General features: G+C 46.6%; 1 protein-coding gene across 13 annotated transcripts in view; it reads left to right on the forward strand.

Annotated features, from left to right (window-relative positions):
* NFIX (nuclear factor I X) overlaps window positions 1–21,880 on the forward strand; it is a 2,606,865-nt gene that overhangs the window by 2,316,993 nt on the left and 267,992 nt on the right. For 10 of the 13 annotated variants that reach the window (XM_069604191.1, XM_069604190.1, XM_069604198.1 and 7 more), the window contains one exon: window positions 18,871–19,046. In XM_069604191.1, the coding sequence (XP_069460292.1) occupies window positions 18,871–19,046 (176 nt within the window). Of the gene's footprint in view, window positions 1–18,870; window positions 19,062–21,880 lie in introns of all 13 variants that reach the window. The other 3 variants (XM_069604192.1, XM_069604199.1, XM_069604201.1) reach the window with 1 other exon arrangement.

The raw sequence follows: 21,880 nt of genomic DNA on the forward strand, positions 1-21,880 counted from the left end.
TGACTTACCTGCAACCACCGATTTGACTCTGGTGTCTTGCTGTGCTTTGCATTGACTTACCTGCTACCACGGATTGATTTTGAAACCTTGTGATGCTTTTGCATGCCTGATGTAGCCCCTCAATCCCTGAGGTGAGGCTTTTCCAGTCTGTAGTCACTTACCTGCCACAGTCTTAAATGTCTGAATGCTTGATGTAGCCCCTCATTCCTTGAGGCGAGGCTTTCCCAGTCTGTAGTTACTTTTACCTGCTTGTCTCAATTGCATGTCTGGTTTCTCCTTAATGCAGTTTACCTACTTGTTCCCGCACTTTTGAACTGTTTGCATTGTGTACCTCTGACCTTCTCCCCTCCTGCACTCCCTTAACTCCCTCTCTCCCTCCTTTTTTTATGTCTCAGCACTTGGACGTTCTAAATCGTTTCACGACCTAGTCGGAGCGTTTTGTTTGTTTTCCCCCCCTTCTGGCCATCCTTGCACTTCCCCCGTCCCCCTCTCCCCTGCTCTCATGCTATAGCACTTGCACGTTCTGAATGCTTCAAGACCATTTAAGAACGTTCTTGTTTTTATTCCCTTCTCCCCTTTCCCTTTCCACCCTCTCCTTGTCTTGATGAGCCTTGAAACACAAATCTGCTGTATAGTGCGCATTACAAATAACCAATTAATAAAAAAAATAGTCTTGTACCAAAGAATAGCTGCAAAGCACGACATGGTTGTGGAAAGAATGATCAATAAGGGAGCCCTTTCTTTTTTCTGGAATACCCTGTTACGGTGATCTTGTCTGGTTCATTATAATTAGGAGGTCTTGTAATTTATTGAACTAAACAGTGGGCGTCATGTAACTAGAAGGTCTTAATACGGGTGTAAGGTTAACGGTAGGTTGCTGTTGACAGGGTACACGTTTTGATTGGGAGAATCCTTGAGACCTGGAAAACGTTTTGTAACTGGAGGATCCCTTTCTTAGTTATAAAGCATGACTTCATACTTCATTCCTCCATACTGCATGGGCGTCCCATCCAAGGGGCCGGAGACGGAACCTTTTTCACCAGAAAAAACCTTCTTCCCCTTTAAATTTAGAGGCATGCTGGCATGCGCTGCCCCGACTCCACGCCTTATTCCCCTTTTCCACGCCGACGGGAACGGGCCGAATTCACCAGCGCTCCTGTTTTTGCTTTGGCCATGTAATTCCACGTCCGGATACTTCTTCTCTTTGTCTTTTTTGTCTTTTTATCATGCAGGTGCTCGGTCCTCAGGCACCACCCTCCTTTCAGACCCCCATGCCCTCTGCCTACGTTGCCTTGGCCTAGACCACGGTTGGCAGGCTTGTTCAGAGTGTGGCTCGCTGTCATCGAAAGCGCTGAGGAACAGACGTGCCAGCTGGAGGGAGCTTTTCCAGAAGTCGCCTCCAGAGGACCTCAAGAACTTCGTGAAAGACAGAGCCAGACCCAAGGAAGGGCCGCTATTTTTCATTGCACCCCACAAAGGAGACTCCTTCCTAAGGACTCTCCCGCGTGGGACAGACCGTTCAGGTCCTTGTATCAGCACGTGCACTGAGGCTGCCTCAGCTACCGGCCCTCGGGCCAAGGGATTCTCAGATCCTCCCAGTGGCAGTGTTGAGGGACCGGAAGGTTCTTGTACTGGATCGTCGTCGGAGGGGCTTCGCCCTTGTACCGGCAATATGGCAGAGGGGCTACGCCCTAGTACCGGCAATATGTCCGAGGGGGCCCATAAATGCAGCTCTAGCGACCCCAGGGTCGAGGGTGTCACACCTACCGGGCCTAGGCCCGAAGAGCAGGGTAGGCCTCATGATCCACATACAAGAGTCCTGGAGGAGGCTGGGCCCAGCGAGCCGAGCAACACACCGCAGGCATGTGGCAGACAGCTCGACAAGATGGCTGCCATGCCAGACAGAGGCATCAGTCTGATGCCATTTCAGGAGTTCGCGAAGAACGAGTGTCGAGGATGGACCGGCCTCAATCAGGTACGTGGCCGACAGCCTATCCTTCTTATACGCAGGGCAGCTTCCCACTGCGTCCATAGAGTCAGGGTATGCAGCGGCTCCAGCAGCCTCTGGCTACCCCGTCAGTGCCCCCTAACCTCCTTCAGACCACTGAGGAGAGGTTCTTTGAGAGGCTCCTCGGGCTCATGAAGTCACTTCGGATGGGGGTTATCCTCAAGGATGCCATCAGGGAAGTCCTCCTGACTATGATAGCGGAACCATAAGCACTTCCGCTGGCGCCGATGGTCGCAGTGCAGCCACTGGTCCCGGCTCCCCAGCCGACTCCTCAGGCGGTTCCGTACCAGCCTCCGCCGCCATCTCAGCCCCCGGCTGCGGTCCCTGTGCCCCAGCCTCCGGCTCCAACTACTCCTCCACCTCCGCAGGATCCTCCTGATCCGCAGGACATGGATGATGAGGAGGATTTGGACACGCCATCCTCAGCCAGGGCCTTCCACGAACGTCTTGCTGAGCTGGCGGAATACCTGGGCCTACCCCAGCCCGAGGTTGCTGCTGCAGTTGGCAGAGGGGGTTCTGGCTGAAGTTCTCACGAGACGCCCCTCTGCCAAAACAGGGATTCCTCTGCAGACCGATATAGTCTCCCTGGCCAAGAAGGGTTGGCTTAAGCCCCACTCGGCCCACCCGGGCAATCGACGCCTGGACGCCAAGTACAGGCAGATGGAGGGGGATACACTATTGCTCTCGGCCCATCCTCAACCACACTCCTCGGTGTTCGCTGCGGCATCACTATGCTCCAAGCCTCAGTCGTCCTCAGCCTCCTCTTCTGCGGCTCTACTAGGCAAGTAGGAGAACATCTTGGAGGCCTATGGCAAGAAACTCTATTCCAACGCGTCCCTGCATTTTCGTCAGGCCTACGCTGATGCCATGCTGGCTGCCGCTAACCAGAGGTTATGGCGGGAATTTGCGGTCTTCCTCCTGGAACTCCCTACGCAGAGCATATCACGTTTTAAGGTGGGGCTGGCAGAGGCCAAGCTGGTGGCGCATGACCTCATGGAATCCCCTGTGGCCCATATCGAGACCTCTGGCTGTGCCATCTCTATCGCCCCAGACATGAGAAGGACAGCCTGGCTCCGGGCCACGAAATTCAACCCGGACGTCCAGGAACGCATATTAGATCTACCATTCGAGGAGGGGACCTCTTCCACTCCACCACGGACGAAGAGCTGGACAAGAAGAAAAACAGCTCACAAACAGCCAAGTCTTTATCCATCTTGACAAAGACCATGCCACAGTCGTACGCCCAGTCATAGCAGCGCTCCGACAGGGGGCCTACGTATGGAGGGTTCCGCGGCTTCCAGGAACAGAGATTCAGGCTGCCGGACCGCTCGCCGTCTCCGAACCGGCACAAGCAACAAAAAGGGGGTGGGGGTAAGGGCTTTTTCCAGTCCCCCTCCTCTGTGACAGCCTCCGAGGGAAACAAGGCATGACACGCCCCTTCGGGTCCACATGTCTCCAGTGGGGGGCAGGCTTGCTCTGCATGCACATTTCTGGCGCCTGAATTTCGGGGAACCCTGGATCCTCTCCGTATTATCCACGAGGTACCTTCTACCTATCCCAGCCTCTCCTCCCTCCTCCCCTCCACTCTCTCAGGTTGGGACAGCAACTCTTCTGGCGGAGATCCAGTCGCTTGTAGAGAGCCAGGCAGTGGAGGAAGTCCCAGTCTCCCAGCGAGGCTTGGGCTTTTACTCCAGGATTTTCGCCATTCAGAAGAAAAATCAGGTGGGCCTGAGAGTTGTGCTGGACCTTTCCACCCTAAACCTCTCTTTACCCCTTCAGAAATTCAAGATGGTTACGCCAGCTTTTATAGCGGAGACATTGTGCAAGCGAGACTGGATGTGCTCCCTGGATCTGAAGGACACGTACCTACACGTCCCGATTTGGCAGCCCCATAGTTCTTTCCTACGGTTCAGGATCCTGGGCTACCATTTTCAATACACGGTCCTTCCTTGTGGCCTCAATTCGGCCCCCAGGGTCTTTACCAGGCTCATGAATAAGGTGGCTGCCCTCTTCAGAGCGCATGGCCTTCACATCTACCCATTCCTCAACGACTGGCTCGTCAGGGCTACATCTCCGGAAGCGGTTCACCACTCTTCCCGTGCCCTTATGAACACACTGCACAATCTGGGCTTCTCGCTCAATCTCAAGACGTCGCAGCTGCAGCCCACGCAGCCTCTGACATTCTTGGGCCTCATCTGGGACACGTGCTCCGAGAAGGTTTTTCTGTCGTAGGACAAGAACTCAGCCATCAAGAGGGCCACCACCCACTTCCTCAGCAGGGAGGTCATCTCGGCATGGTGGTACCAGCATCTCCTGGGTCGCTTGGCGGCAGTGCTATTAGCCGTCCGACACGCGAGATTGAGAATGAGGAGGATCCAACTGCACTTCGCAGCCTCATGGAACCAGAAGCAGCAGGGCTCTGAATCCGAGATGATCAACGTTCCTTCATCCCTCCACCCGTACCTAACATGGTGGTTCAGGGACTGCAACCTACAGTCGGGCAAACCCTTTCGGCCGCCCACCCGCAGGCCACGATCACCACAGACTCCTCGCTCGAAGGCTGGGGAGCCACCCTGGATGGTCTCTTGGTCCACAGCACCTGGACCCGACAGGAGCAGGAATATCACATCAATTGGTTAGAGTTGAATGCCATCTGGCTAGCCCTAAGAGCATTCATACCACTTCTCAGGGGCAAGGTTGTCCTCATCCAGACAGACAACTCGACCAGCATGTACTACGTCAACAAGCAGGGAGGCACCAGATCCCCTCCTCTGTGCAGACTCGCAATCAGCATGTGGGAGTGGGCCCTGGAAAACGACATCTACCTCACGGCAGTCCACCTCCCGGGGCAATCCAACCTAGAGGCGGACAGGGTCAACAGGTTGGGAGCGGAGATCTTCAACAGGTGGGGTCATCCCCAGGTGGATCTCTTTGCCACCTGGCACAAGAAGTGCTATCAGTTCGCCTCCTGGCAGGGACAGGGCCTCGGCTCTATGGGCGACGCATTTTGGCTACAGTGGAACGGCATGAGGGCTTATGCCTTTCCGCCCACAACGTTAATTCACAGAGTTATTTGCAAGATGAAGGAGTCTCGTCAACTGAACATCATTCTAATAGCAGCATGGTAGCCAGCCAGGCCATGGTTTTCAGAGCTGCTCAGCCTCTTGCAGATGCCTCCGATTCACCTACCGACGGGCCCAGCACATCTTTTGGCACAGCAGGGGGCAGGGTCATCCACCCCGCACCAAAGAAACTAGCCCTCACAGCGTGGTACCTAAGCAGGTAACACTGCGGCACCTCAGCCTCTCCCAGGCTAATCTGGAAATCATACAGGGCGCAAGGAGCAAGGCTACCAGGGCCCAGTAAAAAAAGTTAATGGACCAGATTCTGCCACTGGGCAGACTCCAAGGAAATCGACCCCCTGGCATGTATCTTGGATGACGTGCTCTCCTTCTCGGCGCACCTCGCGCACTCTGGTGTGCAGGTGGACACCTGCCGTACATACCTTACAGCCATCGGAGCTTACAGGAACTCGGAGGAGGGGACTTTCTCCTCCTCCAATCCTATCGTCAAGAAGCATTTGACAGGGCTCTACCCGCCCGTCCAGAGGCCACACCCTGTGTGGGACCTTAACATTGTCTTGGGCGCCTTGGAGCACAAACCGTTTGAGCCAGGGGCATCCGCGGACATCAGGCTGGTCACCATCAAGATGGCTTTACTAGTCGGCCTCGGCTCGTAGAGTCAGTGAAATCCAGGCGCTGGTCGCTTCGAAACCGTATACTACCTTTCACAGGGACAAGGTAGTCCTGCAGACACACACAGCATTTCTGCCCAAGGTGCCATCTGCTTTCCACTTGAACGAGGAAATAGTCCTTCCTACGTTCTTTGTCGATCCTAAGGACGAAGGACAGAGAGTGCTGCACTGCCTGGATGTCAGGCGTGCCCTGAAATTGTACTTGGACAGGACCAAGGGCTTCCACAAATCGGACAACCTGTTTGTCACTTTCGGAGGCACAAGACCAGGCTATCAGGCCTCCAAGGCCTCCATATCCCGCTGGATGGTCTCGGCCATCAAGGAAGCATACAAGGGCCAGCACAAGCAAGGCTTATCCAGGTCGCTAGGCAACCTACACACTTCTTCTACCAATCAATATTTCAGAGGAAGGCCAGGAGAAAGGCCTCATTTGCCTTCTGCCTCCTGCCCCCCTCATTCTCTGCTCTTCCGTGAGGCTGAGTGGGCTGGAGCCCATCTCCCTTCCCCTGCCGCACAGCTGATCGGAGATCATCCAGGCTGAAGGCCTGCCGCCACTCGTCCGCTACTTCAGCTGAATCCAGTGGGATAGACTTACCCACTGCATCAACAGCATCTACAGCATTATTTACAAGCTATTGAGGTGATTTTACCTCCATCTCAGCGTTCACTTTTTGCTTGTTTTGATCTAACAGGCTGTAAGCAAGGCAGCTGCTCGCATTGTTACCTAACTTGTATACACTGCCCGCCCTACCTATATTTCGATTTGTCACTTAGTAAGTAACTGTCTGCTGCATTGCCACTGCCTGCATAACCATTATTGTAGGTTCAGTTCTTTTACCTGTATGCTATAATCATCTGTCTCTACTATTGTGCATCCTGTATGACACAGTAACTTTTCATAGGCCACTGCGAGCCTCTGTACGGTCAGCAATTATCTCTGCCCGTCCTCATGCGCGATCAGAAAGAATAACAACTGCCATATGTCCCACTGCACTAATGTGACCTGCCTTTGTCCGCTTGTGGTATCAAGAGTCTCCAACTGCACCCCACTTGTTTTACAGTGCACGCTGCCCCTGTCCATAGCCAGGCATCCAACTGTGCATTATTGTTAAAATGACTGATCTATACCTCTAGCTAGACACATGTATACTGCTAGTCACTGGAAGTAACTGTCATTATTATTGCACCGTTGCTAACTGCTCTGCCTGCCCCTATTTGCACTTTCTGTACCAGTGCCCCAGTTTGAATCTTGCAACCCGTGCCCCTCAGAAATTCTACTCTGCATATATCTGTCTATACTATCTTGAAATTTCGAAATCACCCCCATTGCACTGGCGAACCCTGACTGTATTTCTAAACTGTATGGATTTGAGTCAACTGATTTTTGGACAATCTTGCCACAATTTCCATTCTGCACGTTACTCACTAAAAGTATTGCATAAGCCCTAACTGCTCTGCACTGGTCCTCTCTGCCGGTTACTCCAGTCCCCTGCCTAGACCGCTCCAATCTGCCCAACCACCAGCTCCCTGATCGCCTTGCTCCATAGCTGTCCCAGCCTGCCATAAGTGGTACACCAGAACTAACCACACAGTAACCCCTCCTCACAGTAGCCATGCCTCCCCCAGCTACTATGCATCCCCCACAGAAAGCTACGCTCACTACAGCGTGACCCCCACTCTCATCCTTCACCATAACACCCATTAAATGTCTCCCTTCCTTTCATTCCAAACCTACCACAGTGAACTGTAACACAGACCTTGCCACCACCACACAACACCTATCTCCCATTGAATGGATCACAGGCTTTGCCTCACACCCTACTCCATTGATTCCATGACCCCTCAACATAAGAAACGCCAGACTAGGCTCTTGCGTCCACCTTAATGCTATGCCTCCTACCACATCCACCCCATTGAACGCTAAAAGCACAGCTACACTAGCAACGCTGCCCACCCCTCCAGCCAAAACTAAAACAAGGAAGAATACAGCACCCATCAATCTGCAATGCGCACTTATCAACGCAAGATCTGTCCCAGCACATGCCACAGAAATTCACGACCTCATCACCAATCTCGACCTTGGTATCTTAGCAGTCACGGAGACCTGGCTCCACGAAGCGGCTGGTCCCGTCCTTGCACTAGCCCTACCAAAAGGACACTCCATCATCAGGAAAGGCAGGCACACAACCAAAGGGAGTGGAGTAGCCCTCATAGTCAAAGATTGCCTAGAGATCAGACAAACCCCTTCCAACCTTGGAGAGAATACCGACTCCCTTACAGTTGAGATCTCCATCTCCCCCAACACCACCATCACCCTACACTTAGTTTACCGCCCACCAGGCCCCATAGCAGACTTCCATGAGAATCTCATCCACCTCCTAGGTGAAAACATCAAAAACTCCACCAAAACAGTTCTCCTAGGGGACTTCAACCTTGGACTCAACAACCAAAAAGACAAACCATCCAAGGCCCTGGCCCAAGCATTACTGAAACTCGGCTTCCTACAAAAAATCCTCACTCCAACACATTGTAAAGGACGTATCCTAGATTGGCTGGTAGACCATAACTGTGGTATAGACGTCAGCTGTAAGACCCCCACCTCATGGTCCCCCGCAAAAGGAATTAAGCACTGCAATACCTGGATCTCTGCAGAATTGAAAGAACCGCGCACCCAAAAATGCAGAGCCCTAAAGAAGTGGCTATGCTCTCCACAGGAATCCACATTATCTTCTTACAAGACCCTAGCCACTCACTACAAGAAAGCAATAATGACAGCCAAATCATATTCCTACAATGAACGCATTACCAACGCCACTTCCAAGTCTAAGGAACTCTTTGCCATCTTCAAAGAGCTATCCACCCCAGCGACTAAATCTCGGGAGATTGTCAAAGACAAAACCTGGTGTCCTAGCGTACAGGCAGCGCTGTTGTTAAATAAAATTGAGGTACTCAAAAAAATATATAGAAGAGCATCATAACAACCACTCCAGACTGACCACTCCAACCCCCAACCCAGACACAAAAAACACTCCTAACAACATAAAATCAGGGAGGTCACTGAATCTGAAGTCTTAGACATCGTCAACAAAATCAAGCCATCAAACTGCAAAGGTGATGCTTGCCCAGCCAAACTAATCACTGCGCGGAAACCCATGCCCCTTTTTTGAAAACATTCATCAATGCAGCCTTCAAAACCAACTCAGTTCTTGATAGACTTAAAGAAGCGTGGGTTCGCCCACTCCTAAAAAAAACCTCCTTGGACCCTGAAATAGCCAACAACTACAGGCCTATCACCACCGTCCCTGTTCTGCTCAAAATTCTAGACAAGGTGGCATACACGCAAATCCAGCAATTCCTGGAAAAAAATAAAATCCTAGGTAAAAGGCAATCAGGCTTCCGTCCGGCCCATGGAACAGAATCCGCCCTCCTCGATCTTAAAATCCAATTGAGCGACATTATGGATAAAGGCATGCCGGCATTTCTCCTTCTGCTAGATCTCTCGGCTGCCTTTCATCTTGTAAACCACAATATTCTCAGTAAGCAACTAATAAATGCGGCCCACTTCTCCCCATAAGCCACAGCCTGGATTGAGTCATTCCTCAAAGGCTGTCATGGCCACAGAGCAAGAACCACAACTGACATCACTTAAAGGGTCCATTTGGACCCAGTCCTGGCGCCTTTGGCTCATGGGAAAGTGTGCTCTGCACACTTTTATCCTAGTGCATGTGCTATTTCATCTCTTGCTGAGAGCCCACGTGCACCCAGGTCGGGCGTGGCCATAGGAATGCAATGGGCTACACGTGCAGCATCTTCTGGGAGTGGCAGGGTGGAGCCATCAAGCAGAGCAAAGGGGCGTGGCTGGGACCAGGCTATTTAAGCCTGCCCCGCCTGCATGCCAGCGCTTCGCGTTAGGCTGCTCATGCAGCGCAACGCTCACCACCGCATGGAGCACTTCTTACCTGTTTCCAGCAAAACCATTGCTGTAGTGCATCTTACCTGTTTTCCAGCAAAACCATTGCTGAAGCACATTTTACCTGTTTTCCAGCAAAACCATCGCTGAAGCGCATCTTACTTGTTTCCAGCAAATCCATTGCCGAGACGCATCCTACCTTCGCCTGAAGCTCATCTTACCTGCTTTCAGCAACACCATCTACCATCGCCTAGAGCGCACCTACCTGACTCCAGCAATACTACCGCCTGCAGCGCTCCTTACCTGTTATCAAGTTTGAAAACTTACGCAGGAGTTCTCCTCAGCCAGCATGCTCGCGGCTACAGTCATCCATCACCCGCCGACAGGTCTTCGGACAGCTGCTCCTCGTCTGGCATCGCCAGGCCATACCTGCAGAAGAAAAGGAAAATTAAGGTCAGAAACCACATACAGACAATTCGCTAAGGTCGCGCGCTACATAACCCTCGCGCTGACCTTAGGGCTCAAACTTACCATCTATTTGGGACATTGTAGACTCCTCAGGCTCACTTCCAGCAGCGCAACTCAGCTGGGCCTTCATCACCTACTGGGGAGAAAGAAAGACATTACTAGAGATATGAACACTTATCATGTGGAAAAAATGTTGCTAACGAATACGGACAATAATCATTGCTGAAGAACACTTACCTTAGAAGTGGATCAGTCACAGCCGGTCTGGTCTGCCTGGCACATGGGCCAGTGAAGGAACTAGGCTCAAATAAAGTGCCCCTGCACTTGAGAAGCAGGACGGAGAGCTCATCATCATAGTTTAAAAGGTGAGACTATATGGGCAAACGCATGCTCACCACGTTCTGGGAAGAAGGGTTCGAGAACTGCAGCCGCCATATCACAGCATCCTCATGACCTTTCATATCCTTACAGAGGCAGTTCCAACCATCAGAGCAGTTCACAACACGGGAGCAGGGCAAGAAGCCTGATCCAGGGAAGCCAGATCCTAGGAGTGCTGCAACCGTGCCCCAACGTCCCCGCAGAGAGCAGGTGAGCGTAACAAAGGCAGACTCATCAGAGTATTTTCAGACTCTGCCTGCGCTTCTCCTACCACCAGACATTGTGGAGTCCCACAAGGTTCATGCGCCGCCCCCACCCTCTACAACATTTTAACCCTCCCTCTCTTTAATGACCTGGATCGGCGTGACATAGCCTACACAAACTATGCCGACGATACCCAAGTCCTCCTCCCCTTAACTGGATTCTACGAACAAAACGCCACAACATGGATGGCAGCCAACGGCTTCTGTCTCAAGCATTACTGTTTGGATGCCGGCTCTAGATCTGATGCGTCTTTCGGACGGGCGGTTCTCAGGAACCTATATGCTTAAGGAGGCTCGCCTCTCCACCCTGGGGCTACGTTCAGTTGTAATCGCCCATGCAGTATGGAGGCAAGGGGACGGGACGTAAGTGTAATTATAAGTTACTCACCATAGTGACTAACATACTCTTGGTCCTTACTTGGTCCTTAGTCCCCTTTCCTTCATACGTCCCAACATCCTCCCCCTAATAATACTGAGGTCATTAGGCATTGTTAAATCTATTGTCGACGCGTCAATGGGGACTGAGGTGTGGCACCAGAGGGCAGAGTCAGGGCACTGCATGCTCCCTGGGATGCACCCCAGAACGCCTCTAAATTTAAAGAGGAAGAAGGTTTTTTCAGGTGAAAAAGGTTCTGTCTCCTGTCCCTTGAAAGGGACGCCCATGCACTATGGAGGAAAAGGGACTAAGGACTAAGAGTACGTCAGTCACTACGGTGAGTAATTTATCGTTTCTGTAACTCAGATGTCTTTTTTTAATGTTATTTATTTATTTTATTTATTGGTTTGTATTGCGCCAAAAGCCTGCAGGCATCGGGGCGCAAACATAAAGAAATAGTCAAAACAAAAGTTTATAGGACAGGTCAACAGATCTCGTCGGTAGAGACACCTGATTGATCTAATGATTTCACTTGAAAATGTGCATTTTCAGATTTATTCTGAAAGCTATGTAGTTGGGCTCAAGTCTAAGTCGTAATGGGAGATTGTTCCACTTTAGTGCTGCTATCACTGGAAATGCTCTACCCAAGCCGTTAGATCGTTTGTGGGCCGAGACCGTGATCTGACCCAAGGCCTCCGATCTCAGAGAGCGTCTGGGCACATGTTGAGTAATCGTCTCCTTCAAGTATACCAGTGCTTTCCCATACAGACATCTATTGACAAAAGTCATGGTTTTAAACAGGATTCTGTCCTCTATGGTCAGCCAGTGTAAGGCATTCTGTCGATGGTGATGTGTTCTCTTCTTGTTTGTCCTCTTACTTTTCTCACTGAATTATTTTCAATAACTTGGCATTTAGCTATAAAGCTCTTGTTTGCGCCTAGCAATAATGTGTTGCCGTAGTCAAGTCTGGACAGTATGGTCACTCTGGCTGGGTTGGATGGCCCTGAGAAGAAGTAGATGGTATAGGCAGTTCTTATTTAAATACATAACCTGTGCTTCGTCACCCATCGAAGCTTCCAAAAAAAGCCCTAAGGTTTTCACTTTCCGTGCTACCTGAATAGGGTAGTCTTTGATGTTGAAAGATTCATATTCTGGTCCTAGATTGGCTCGAGCCTGATGCTCTCCAAAGATCATCATCTCTGTTTGACTAACATTGAGGCACATCCAGTTCTTTTCCATCCATGTTTCAATTATAGTATAAAGTGTCGCCACTTGGGTTTTGTCCCTGGGGTAATTGCCACTCAGTTCCACCACCAACTGGGTGTCATCTGCGTAGTTCGTGAAGTAGGCTCTGATGTTATCGAGCACTATGCTGAGACACCTAAGGTAGATATTCATAAAGAGTGGCGACAGACTGGCGCCCTGCGGGACGCCACATAGGATGCGAGGCTCTTGTGAGAATTTTTCTCCCCAACGGATTTTGGATTTTCTGTCTGCTGGAAACGATGCTAGCCAACTGGTAGCCTCCTTGGAGCAATTTGCCACCTTCTCCAGCGCCCATTGGAGTTGTTGGTGGTCCAAGAGATCAAAAGCTGCGCTGAGATCCAGGAGCATGAGTAGGCCCGTCTTGCCTTTGTCTAAAATACTCAGCATATGCGTTTGCCAATCCAGCATAGCTGTTTGGGTGCTGTGAGCCGCTCTGAAACCAGACTGTTGACTGGGTAATATGTCATTTGCCTCAACATATTTTTGCAGCTGTGCAGTAGCCACCGTGTCCATCACTTTAAGTAAAAAATTACTGTTGGTTATAGGTTGCATATTTCCCGGGTCCTTTTGATCCAGACCTGTTTTTTTTACCAATGGCATGATGGTAACTGTTTTGATGCTTTTAAGTATTGTTCCATCTCTAAAGGAGACATTCACTATCTTGGTGAGCACTGGTGCAAAGATGTCTTTGTTATCCGAGATAATTATCAGATGGATGATGTTTTCTGCACATGAGGTAGGTTTCATAGAAGAGAAAAGTGTTACCATGTCCTCTGTGGTGATAGGCTGGAATTTGAAACTTTCAAGAGGGTTCTGGAGTTTTTCTGGGGCTGGTGTATCTGGCTGGTCTTTAGCTGCAGTTTGTGCTATTGTCATTATTTCCCTTGCTTTCTTGATTTTATTAGCAAAGGCCTCTTGTACCTTTTCACAATCTTCCTGAGATGGAATAATGGGCGGAGATAATGCACTTGGTTTTTCAATAGATTTAGGTACCTCAAATAGCTTGCTAGTTGAGTTGGCTGTTAGCCTAATATGATTGTTAAAGTAGTCCTTTTTTGCTTCTCAGATGCCCTTTTTACAGAGTTTCTCTATATTTTTCCAATTCGCCTTATTATCCTGTGAAGTATGTTTCAACCATCTGCCCTTTTTTTCCTCTTTTCTTTTTTAAGCTCAGTAAACTCCTAAATAAAACAATTTTTGGTGGATTCTATTTACTCTCACAAGTTTGGTCTTAATAGGTGCCAGTTGATCTGCTAGCTCTTGTCCACGTAGGAGGTATTTCTGAATGATTTCCCCACATGTGTCTCTGTTAGGAGGTGGTTACATTTACTTCATTGAGTTTACAATCACATCAATTCAGCTGCTGCCATGTAACCTAGTTACCAAGGAACCTTTGTTGTTATGATTAAGCAAAGGTTCCACATTCTAGCAGCAGAGAGAGAGAGGATTGAGAGCAGGAGGACAGCCACAGCTGGGGGCCTTTCTCTTGGATGAACTAAAGAAATAAAGCCTCTCTATAAAGACAAGCATCAACATGAAGCGTGGTCATTTACTTATTAACATTGGCGACGAGGATTGGGCCAAGGAGAAAAGGCCCCCAGCAGCAGCAACACTGCAGCAATATTGATTACAGTTTGGATGCAAATGGACGGAGTCTTACACTAGATGTGTTGTGTAATAGCAGGCGAGAAACACGGCCATCCTCCTGGAGCGGAGTAAACCAGCAAAGCGCATTTTGGAGCAGAGCACCAAGAAAGAAGTCAGTGCCTGGCAGTGGAGAGAACCATAAAAGCATACTGGAGCTGAGCACGAATATTGAGGAGGTTGGATGACCTGTGGATCACATCTGTGGAGAGTGTTGAACATATTCAAAGAGGCTGGCCTTACAGTATCGTTAGAGAAATGCATATTCAAAACTGACAAAGTTGAATACCTAGGTCATGAAATTACAGGTGAAGGGATCAAACCCAAAGAAAAGGCCATAGAAGCTATTCGCAAGATGGAAGCACCAAAATCCAAAGCAGATATACTATCTTTTCTAGGTCTGGTTGAATTTTATGGCAAGTTTGTTAGAGGGTTGGCAAATTTGTCAAGGAACATGAGGATGTTGACTCGTAAAGGTGTTACGTTCAAGTGGAATGAATCTTGTGAGGAAGAGTTTGGTAAGATTAAAGATGCTATAGTCAATGCACCCATCTTGAAAACGTTTGAAGAAAGTAAACATTCATTACTATTTGTGGATGCAAGTGACTATGGTATTGGGGCAGTCCTAATGCAGGAAGATCAGGAGGGCTTACACACCATAGCATTTGCCTCTAGATCTCTCAAAGGACCTGAGAACAGATATTCAGTGGTAGAAAAGGAAGCATTGGCTTGTGTCTGGGGAGTGGAAAAGTTCAAAAGATATTTGTGGGGCAGAGAATTCACAGTATGTACAGACCATAAACCCCTAATAGGAATATTTACCAAAGGTGGTCTGGAGGGAGTCTCCAGACGCATCATGAAGTGGGTGACATCCCTACAAGGCCTGCAATATGATATGCTTCACATTAGTGGTGAAACCAACGTAGTTGCTGATGCCTTATCCAGATCAGTAGTGAGAGAAACAGTGTCTGAGGAGTCTCCTCTGACTCGTGAGAAAGGTGTTGAAATATTTCAGGTTCATGAGTCAGTAAAGAAAGAGGAGTGGGACAATGCATGTTCAGAGGATGAATTGTACCAGAGAGTTTTAACATTGGTGACGCAGAACAGAATAAGAAACTATATTGGTGATTTAGGCGGGTTTGCCAAAGTTAAGGAAGAACTCTGGATTGATAAAGGATACTTACATAGAGGACATCAGATGGTTGTACCTATTAAAATGAGAAAATTAATAATTGAGCTAGCTCATGTTGGGCATTTGGGACTGCCTAGAACCAAAGGCTTGGTTAGAGCAGAATTTTGGTGGCCTGATCTTGACAAAGACACTGAAGAAGTGGTCAACAATTGTTGTGATTGCATTGAAGGTAATAAGGGTCTCAGGATTCAAAAAGTACCCATGACTGTTAGAAAGCCATCCACAGTTCCATGGGATGAGGTTGCTTTAGACTTACTAGGGCCTTTCAATATCAAGGGTGGGAGAGACACCTATGTACTGGTTGTCATAGATTTATTATCCAAGTGGCCCGAAATATTTACACTAAGAGACATATCCAGCAGTAGCATCATTAAATGTTTGGAGCAATTATTTTGGAGAGAGGGATTCCCCAGAAAGTGTTTATCAGATAATGGGACCCAATTGGTTTCCAAGGAATTTAGAGAGTTCTTGAGTAACCATGGAATAGAACAAGTAACCACTTCATTATATCATCCCCAGACCAATGGGTGTGTAGAACGCTTCAACCGCACCCTCGTGGATGCAATTAGAATTGCGGTAGCAACAGGAGGTGACTGGATCAGGACCATAATGGAGAGAACATTCCAATATAGACTAGCACCACACAGTGTTACGGGTGTATCCCCATTTGAACTATTAAGAGGGAGGAAACCTAACTCACACATGTGTCCAGGCTGGATGGGAAGGTCAAAATTCGTAGGAATAGATCTGGAGGGAGTGAGAGAGAAGATATTTGAATCTGGGGTCAGATCCAAGGAGCAATATGACAGGAAGAATGCTTGTAGAGAATTCAGTCTTGAGGAAGGTGATTGGATCAAGATCAAACTTCCCACCAAGATGCGCAAAGGTGCATCCATATTTTCACAGCCCAAACAAGTTGTTAAAGATTTGGGATCTTCGGTGCTTGTTAAAGGGGGTGGGGTCTGGAACAAGGAGAGGATAGCAATTTGCAAAAAGGTAAACAACAACTTGTAACTGCACTGCAAGGTATTTAAAGCAATTTAATTATTTCTTCATATAGCGGTGTATCAGATACTATGTAAATAATGAACTACTTATGTTCAATGAAATCTATTATCTAGTTTAGGCAAATACTTATATTTTGGTAAAAGGAAGGGAGGTGTTAGGAGGTGGTTACATTTACTTCATTGAGTTTACAATCACATCAATTCAGCTGCTGCCATGTAACCTAGTTACCAAGGAACCTTTGTTGTTATGATTAAGCAAAGGTTCCACATTCTAGCAGCAGAGAGAGAGAGGATTGAGAGCAGGAGGACAGCCACAGCTGGGGGCCTTTCTCTTGGATGAACTAAAGAAATAAAGCCTCTCTATAAAGACAAGCATCAACATGAAGCGTGGTCATTTACTTATTAACAGTCTCCCTCTTTGTAATCTTGTAGCACTGTTCTAGGTGTGCAGTGCCTATTTTCTTGAAATTTCTGTTTCGAATATTTTTTTTGCTCGTTTTTGTTTTTCAATTGTTTTTTTTAATGTACACTGCAAAGGGGCACTTTAAAATGATCCGACCATATGCACAGTGTAGTCTCTTTCACACAGATTTCCAGGTTTTGAGTTATAACCCAATCTAGTTGGTGTGGTTGGCTCTGTATCGATTACCCCAACGTCAATGTTATTCACAGCCTTCTCAAGATTGAGAGCCTCTTTGTCCTTATGGTTGCCTCTCCATCTATTAAAGTCACCCAACAATAAGGTAGCTGTATTGATACCTTTAAGATTGTTGAGTTGTTGTATGAGTTCTTCGTTGAAATCTGACTTTAATAATGGGGGTCTGTATACCACAATTATGTTAAGACAGCTGTTGTTTGTGGGTGTGTGATTTAGGTGAAGTACCTCACATCCATGGCATGTGGTTGTGGCGGGGAACATGTGGAAGGAATCCTTGACTATGACTGTGACCACTCCCCCTATCCTGGACTCTCTATTTTTATGGAAGATGGTGTATCCCTGCGGTACGGCAATGACACTTGTCAGGCCAATGGGGTCTTGGAGCCATGTTTCCGTAAGACATAACATGTCTAAGTCATCCTCCAAAATGAAGTCGTGTATGCATTGGGCATGTTTGTTCATGGATTTGGTGTTAAGTAAATAAACTTTTAATACTTTGAAGTCATCCCCCTTTACAGGCGGATTCCCCTTCAATGGTGAATTCATCTCCTTCCTTCTTTTACATTTTTGATGTATATGTGTTTTCTGTGTGAATTGCGAGGTGCTGTGAATCATGTACCCATAGTCTTTTTTCCACCATGTAGTTCTGTGCAAATTGTTGCACAGTCGCCATGCAGAGTTAACATTGCAAATCATACGTTAGTTTCCCCTCATATGAGGTACCCATCTTCACCTCTGAAATGAGAGAACGATGTTGTCCTCTGCTCAGATTGTGATGGAAAGAGATCCGTTATGGCTTTATCCGCCGCGGATGGCGAGGACCGGTGAAGACCGCCTTGGCTTTTTAACCAGGGAATTCGTATTAAGATGAGGAACTTATGATGGGTTTGCCCTTATTCGCTGAATGTCCTTGTAAAAGGAAATTCCTTATATTGTCGAATGTCCTTATGCCTGATAGGTCCCTGAATTTGGAAAGTGTCCATGCTAAATACTTTCTTGTAACTTTGAGTTCCTTGTACCCGGGGAGACATTTTACCTGGAACGTCCTTGAACCTGACATGTCCGTGTAACCTTGGATGTCATTGTACCAGAGGCATCCTTAATCCTCTGATGTTTCTCTGTCTGGGAAGTCCTTGTAGCAAGGAAGTTTTTCATAACTCTATATCTTTTGACCTGGAAAACCATTGTGACTTTGGAGTCGTTATAACTGGCTTATCCTTGAAATGGGGACGCACTTGTACCAACGAATGTGTTTGAATTTTGAAGGTCTTTATGCATGGGATATTTTGGTACCTGAGTAGTTCTTATAACTGAGAAGCCCATGTCATTGGATGATCTCCGTGACCAAGAACCATAATAACAATGGGCATGGTTACTGTGGCACATGAGAAGCAAGCTTGAATTTATTTCAAACCAGTCTTCCATCATTTTTGAAGGCTATCTTGGTTTGATCCAATCTGCTGTGTGGCATCCAGCCCTCATGGGGATAACCAAGAGTCCTTCTTATGTCTGAATTAAGCATGCATAGAGATGTTTGCTACCTTGCTAATCACTATAAAGCTAAATCACCCCAAAGCTCCTTCTTCACTCATGGTCCTCACCTGTCAGAACCGTAGCACCACTGGCTCCCATAGTAGAAAAGTCCTCACTGGACTTGCGTAACAAAAACAACTCAGTTCATCACCAATATGTGATATACAGGAGGATGAAACATTATGGAATGTGTTTAGAATGTGGGTCTTTCAACACCAAGACATTAATTTGATACACAAGACTGCATCAATTTCTATAGTTGGCAGTGTCAAGGGCACAATATGTGTGCCCGCTGTAGCATTGCCTTTCAACTTTATTTTCCAAATGTTGCTCTATCTGCCCAAACGTTGGTGAGACCTGTGTGCTTCTATCATCAGTTTGTTCTGACCTGGTTATCTCTTCTGTTGTTTTAGGGAGCCCGAGGGCCAGCGCCTCCGCTTTGCACTTCCCGTCGACATCCATCATCCAGCAGTCCAGTCCTTACTTCACCCACCCGACAATCCGCTACCACCACCACCACGGGCAGGACTCACTTAAGGAGTTCGTACAGTTCGTCTGCTCGGACGGGTCTGGCCAGGCCGCAGGGCAGGTGAGGCTATCGCATGTAAGACACCTCTATCTTTCTTTCTTTCTTTCTCAGCTTGGCAGGCGATTCTTGGCCACTGCTCCCCTCATTCTGTGCCCGCTATTTAACAAGGGAGTAAGTAGGGATTGTGGGGGGCTGTAATGATGACATGACCCAGGCCCCTTCTTGTCCTTCCTTCCACAATTCTCACCCAAACTTGGTAATAATACCATGCAAATACATTCTCATTGATAGAAATCGTGTAGATTGCCCCCAAAGATTTTCTGACATATACATGTGCAGTAAACCATTATTTCATTATACATATTCAGTCACTAAGTGCTTATAAATAAAGCTTCCGGTTTTATGGTATTTATTTTTCTACCATTTCCATCTGGATTTATCTATGTACATTTTTTGGCCTTTTTTTCTGAATTTATCCACATTAATGTTTTGTCATATAAAAGATAATATTTTTTTGAATGTATTCTAATAAAAAAAATAATTTATTAAAGCACACATGCAGCCATATAGGAACGAAATGCTAGCTCCATGTTTTCCATAACAACAGACGGTTGCTCCTGGGACTGCTGCTGCCTTAAGATATATGTTGTCAGAAATGTAAAGAACTTAAATGCTATTTTTATATAACTTTTACACTCTTCATGCTGCCAATCTTCAATTTGATTGGTCTAGAATGCAGGATGGGCATCATAGTGAACCAGACAGAAAGACCTGTTTTTCCGTTTTTTTTCCTTCATTTTTATAAATGGCTACAGACAGAAAGCAGATTGATTTCTGTCTGTATTTATGTGTAAAAATCAGTAAAGACGGAAAACTGGAAGCCTTACTTATAAACCAAGACTAAAGCGGTATAAATATGGATGCTGTACCTTCCCAGCTGTATAACTAAAGAGTTCTAACATAAAAGATACGGGGACACCTGCATTCCTGAGGAGAATCCTATCACTTCAAACAGTGAACAGTGATATTCACACAAAATGCACAGGTTTTCGCAAAGGATGCACTGATCTTTGCATTGATATTTCATGTTTTTGTGTAGGTTGCTTGAAACCCTATATGTGGGTAAACAAGGGTTGCAATTGATAAAAGCCTTGAAGAAATAAAGAATCAAACACAATTGGACAGAAAATAACATTTAATCAAAAATGTTAACAGAAATGTGCAATGTAATTATCTATAACTTGAAAGTAAATGTGTAAATGAAAGGCTACTAATGCAAATGCAGCTATGTAGAACATTAAATTAGGTGTTTAGACTTAAATAAGGTTTGAGGGGCAGTATCATTGATCAGTAGTGCAAAAATTAGTTATTTGAACAATATTGAAGGAATGTCAACAGTTGTTTCAGCCTGGTTTTAGTCATAAAAGTTTCTTCTTCTGGACACAGAAATCATCATTATCATCCTGTGTTTTCTTCATGTAATAAACTAGATCATTCTGTCAAGCTTTCTCTACAGGAAACAGAAGGGGGGTTTCCAGATTGAAACAGGGTGGATGGAGGTGTGTTTTCTATGTTAAATTGCCGTATCTGTTAAAGCTTTGTCTGATGGCAGATTACAGATGCATGTGAAATTGAGTCTTGTCACTCTTAGGTCTATTCAGTGAGGCAGGGGTTCGTCTGGCTTCAACAGTGCTACCTCTCACCCTTCCCACTTTGAAAAATGCAGGTGATAAATTGCTGGTCCCTAGTGTCTCAATCATGCTATTGACTGCAGATACTGCATACTTGAACAACGTATAGTAAACAGCCACCACAGTGTATCTCTAGTACTATGTACCTCCAAAGTATTGCCCTCAGCACTGTATCCCTGCTCCCTTTTTGGTTGGTAGTTGTATACCCATTTAGTATTATATCTAACAGCTTCGTACATGCAGTGTTCCAAATAAGAACTATACATCCACACATGCAGTTCTATGAACTGTAAACCCACAGCGTGCATAACCAAGAGCTGTTTACCTGCACATTGTTTAGCTAAGAGCTAAATGCAGAGGATAACAATGAGCGGAATACAAGTGTAGAGTTAGGAGCTGTATACACCTGTATAGTGTGCATAACTGAAAGCTTTGTAACTATACACTGTATATCTATGTACTGTATACTTTCACAGCATATAACTCATAGCTGTCGACCTGCACAATGTCTAGTTAAGTGCTGTGTATGGCTGAGGTATGTGCCTAAGCACTATACGTGTACACTATACCTGTACATTGTATACAACTTTTTTTTTTTATTTATTTATTTTTTTTTTATTGTGATATAACCTCATTTGGGTTTTTTTTCACATTCAAAAACAATACATATATACATATAAGGACAACATCATATTTATAAAATATATCTAAATAACATTTAAAATCAATTTGTCACAATTTTATAAAATTAGCATTTTAAAATTAAGTTCATCACATCAATGTCTAGTTGGTTTTCCCTTATTTTGACAATAAATCAGCAATGTTCTGACGGGATAAAACCTGTCTTTTGCAAGACCCTTAGGATGTTTAAGGTTAATTTTGTTTCATGACCCGCAATCATTCTTTCCCAGAAGGCATCGGAAGATAATCTATCCAATGACCCAACTGAATCCCCTAAATATTCCACCCTAATTTTCCAAGTGCCTTTACAGAATCTTAGCAGGTGCTCTAGCGTTTGTTTACTTGGATCTGAGCATTCCATGTATAAACTACGAGCCCCTTCAGTGACTCCCCATTTGGTTAACACTGACCCAGTTTTAATCAAATTTAACCGTACCCTCATAAAATTGTGTCTTCCTTTTGAATTAGGGAACATCATCAAGTATCTTGGTACTACACCCTGTTTTTTCCCGTACTTGAAGA

This window comes from Ambystoma mexicanum, chromosome 3q (genome assembly GCF_040938575.1).
Source record: "Ambystoma mexicanum isolate Mex_15411 chromosome 3q, UKY_AmexF1_1, whole genome shotgun sequence".
In the NCBI taxonomy this organism is placed as follows: domain Eukaryota; kingdom Metazoa; phylum Chordata; class Amphibia; order Caudata; family Ambystomatidae; genus Ambystoma; species Ambystoma mexicanum.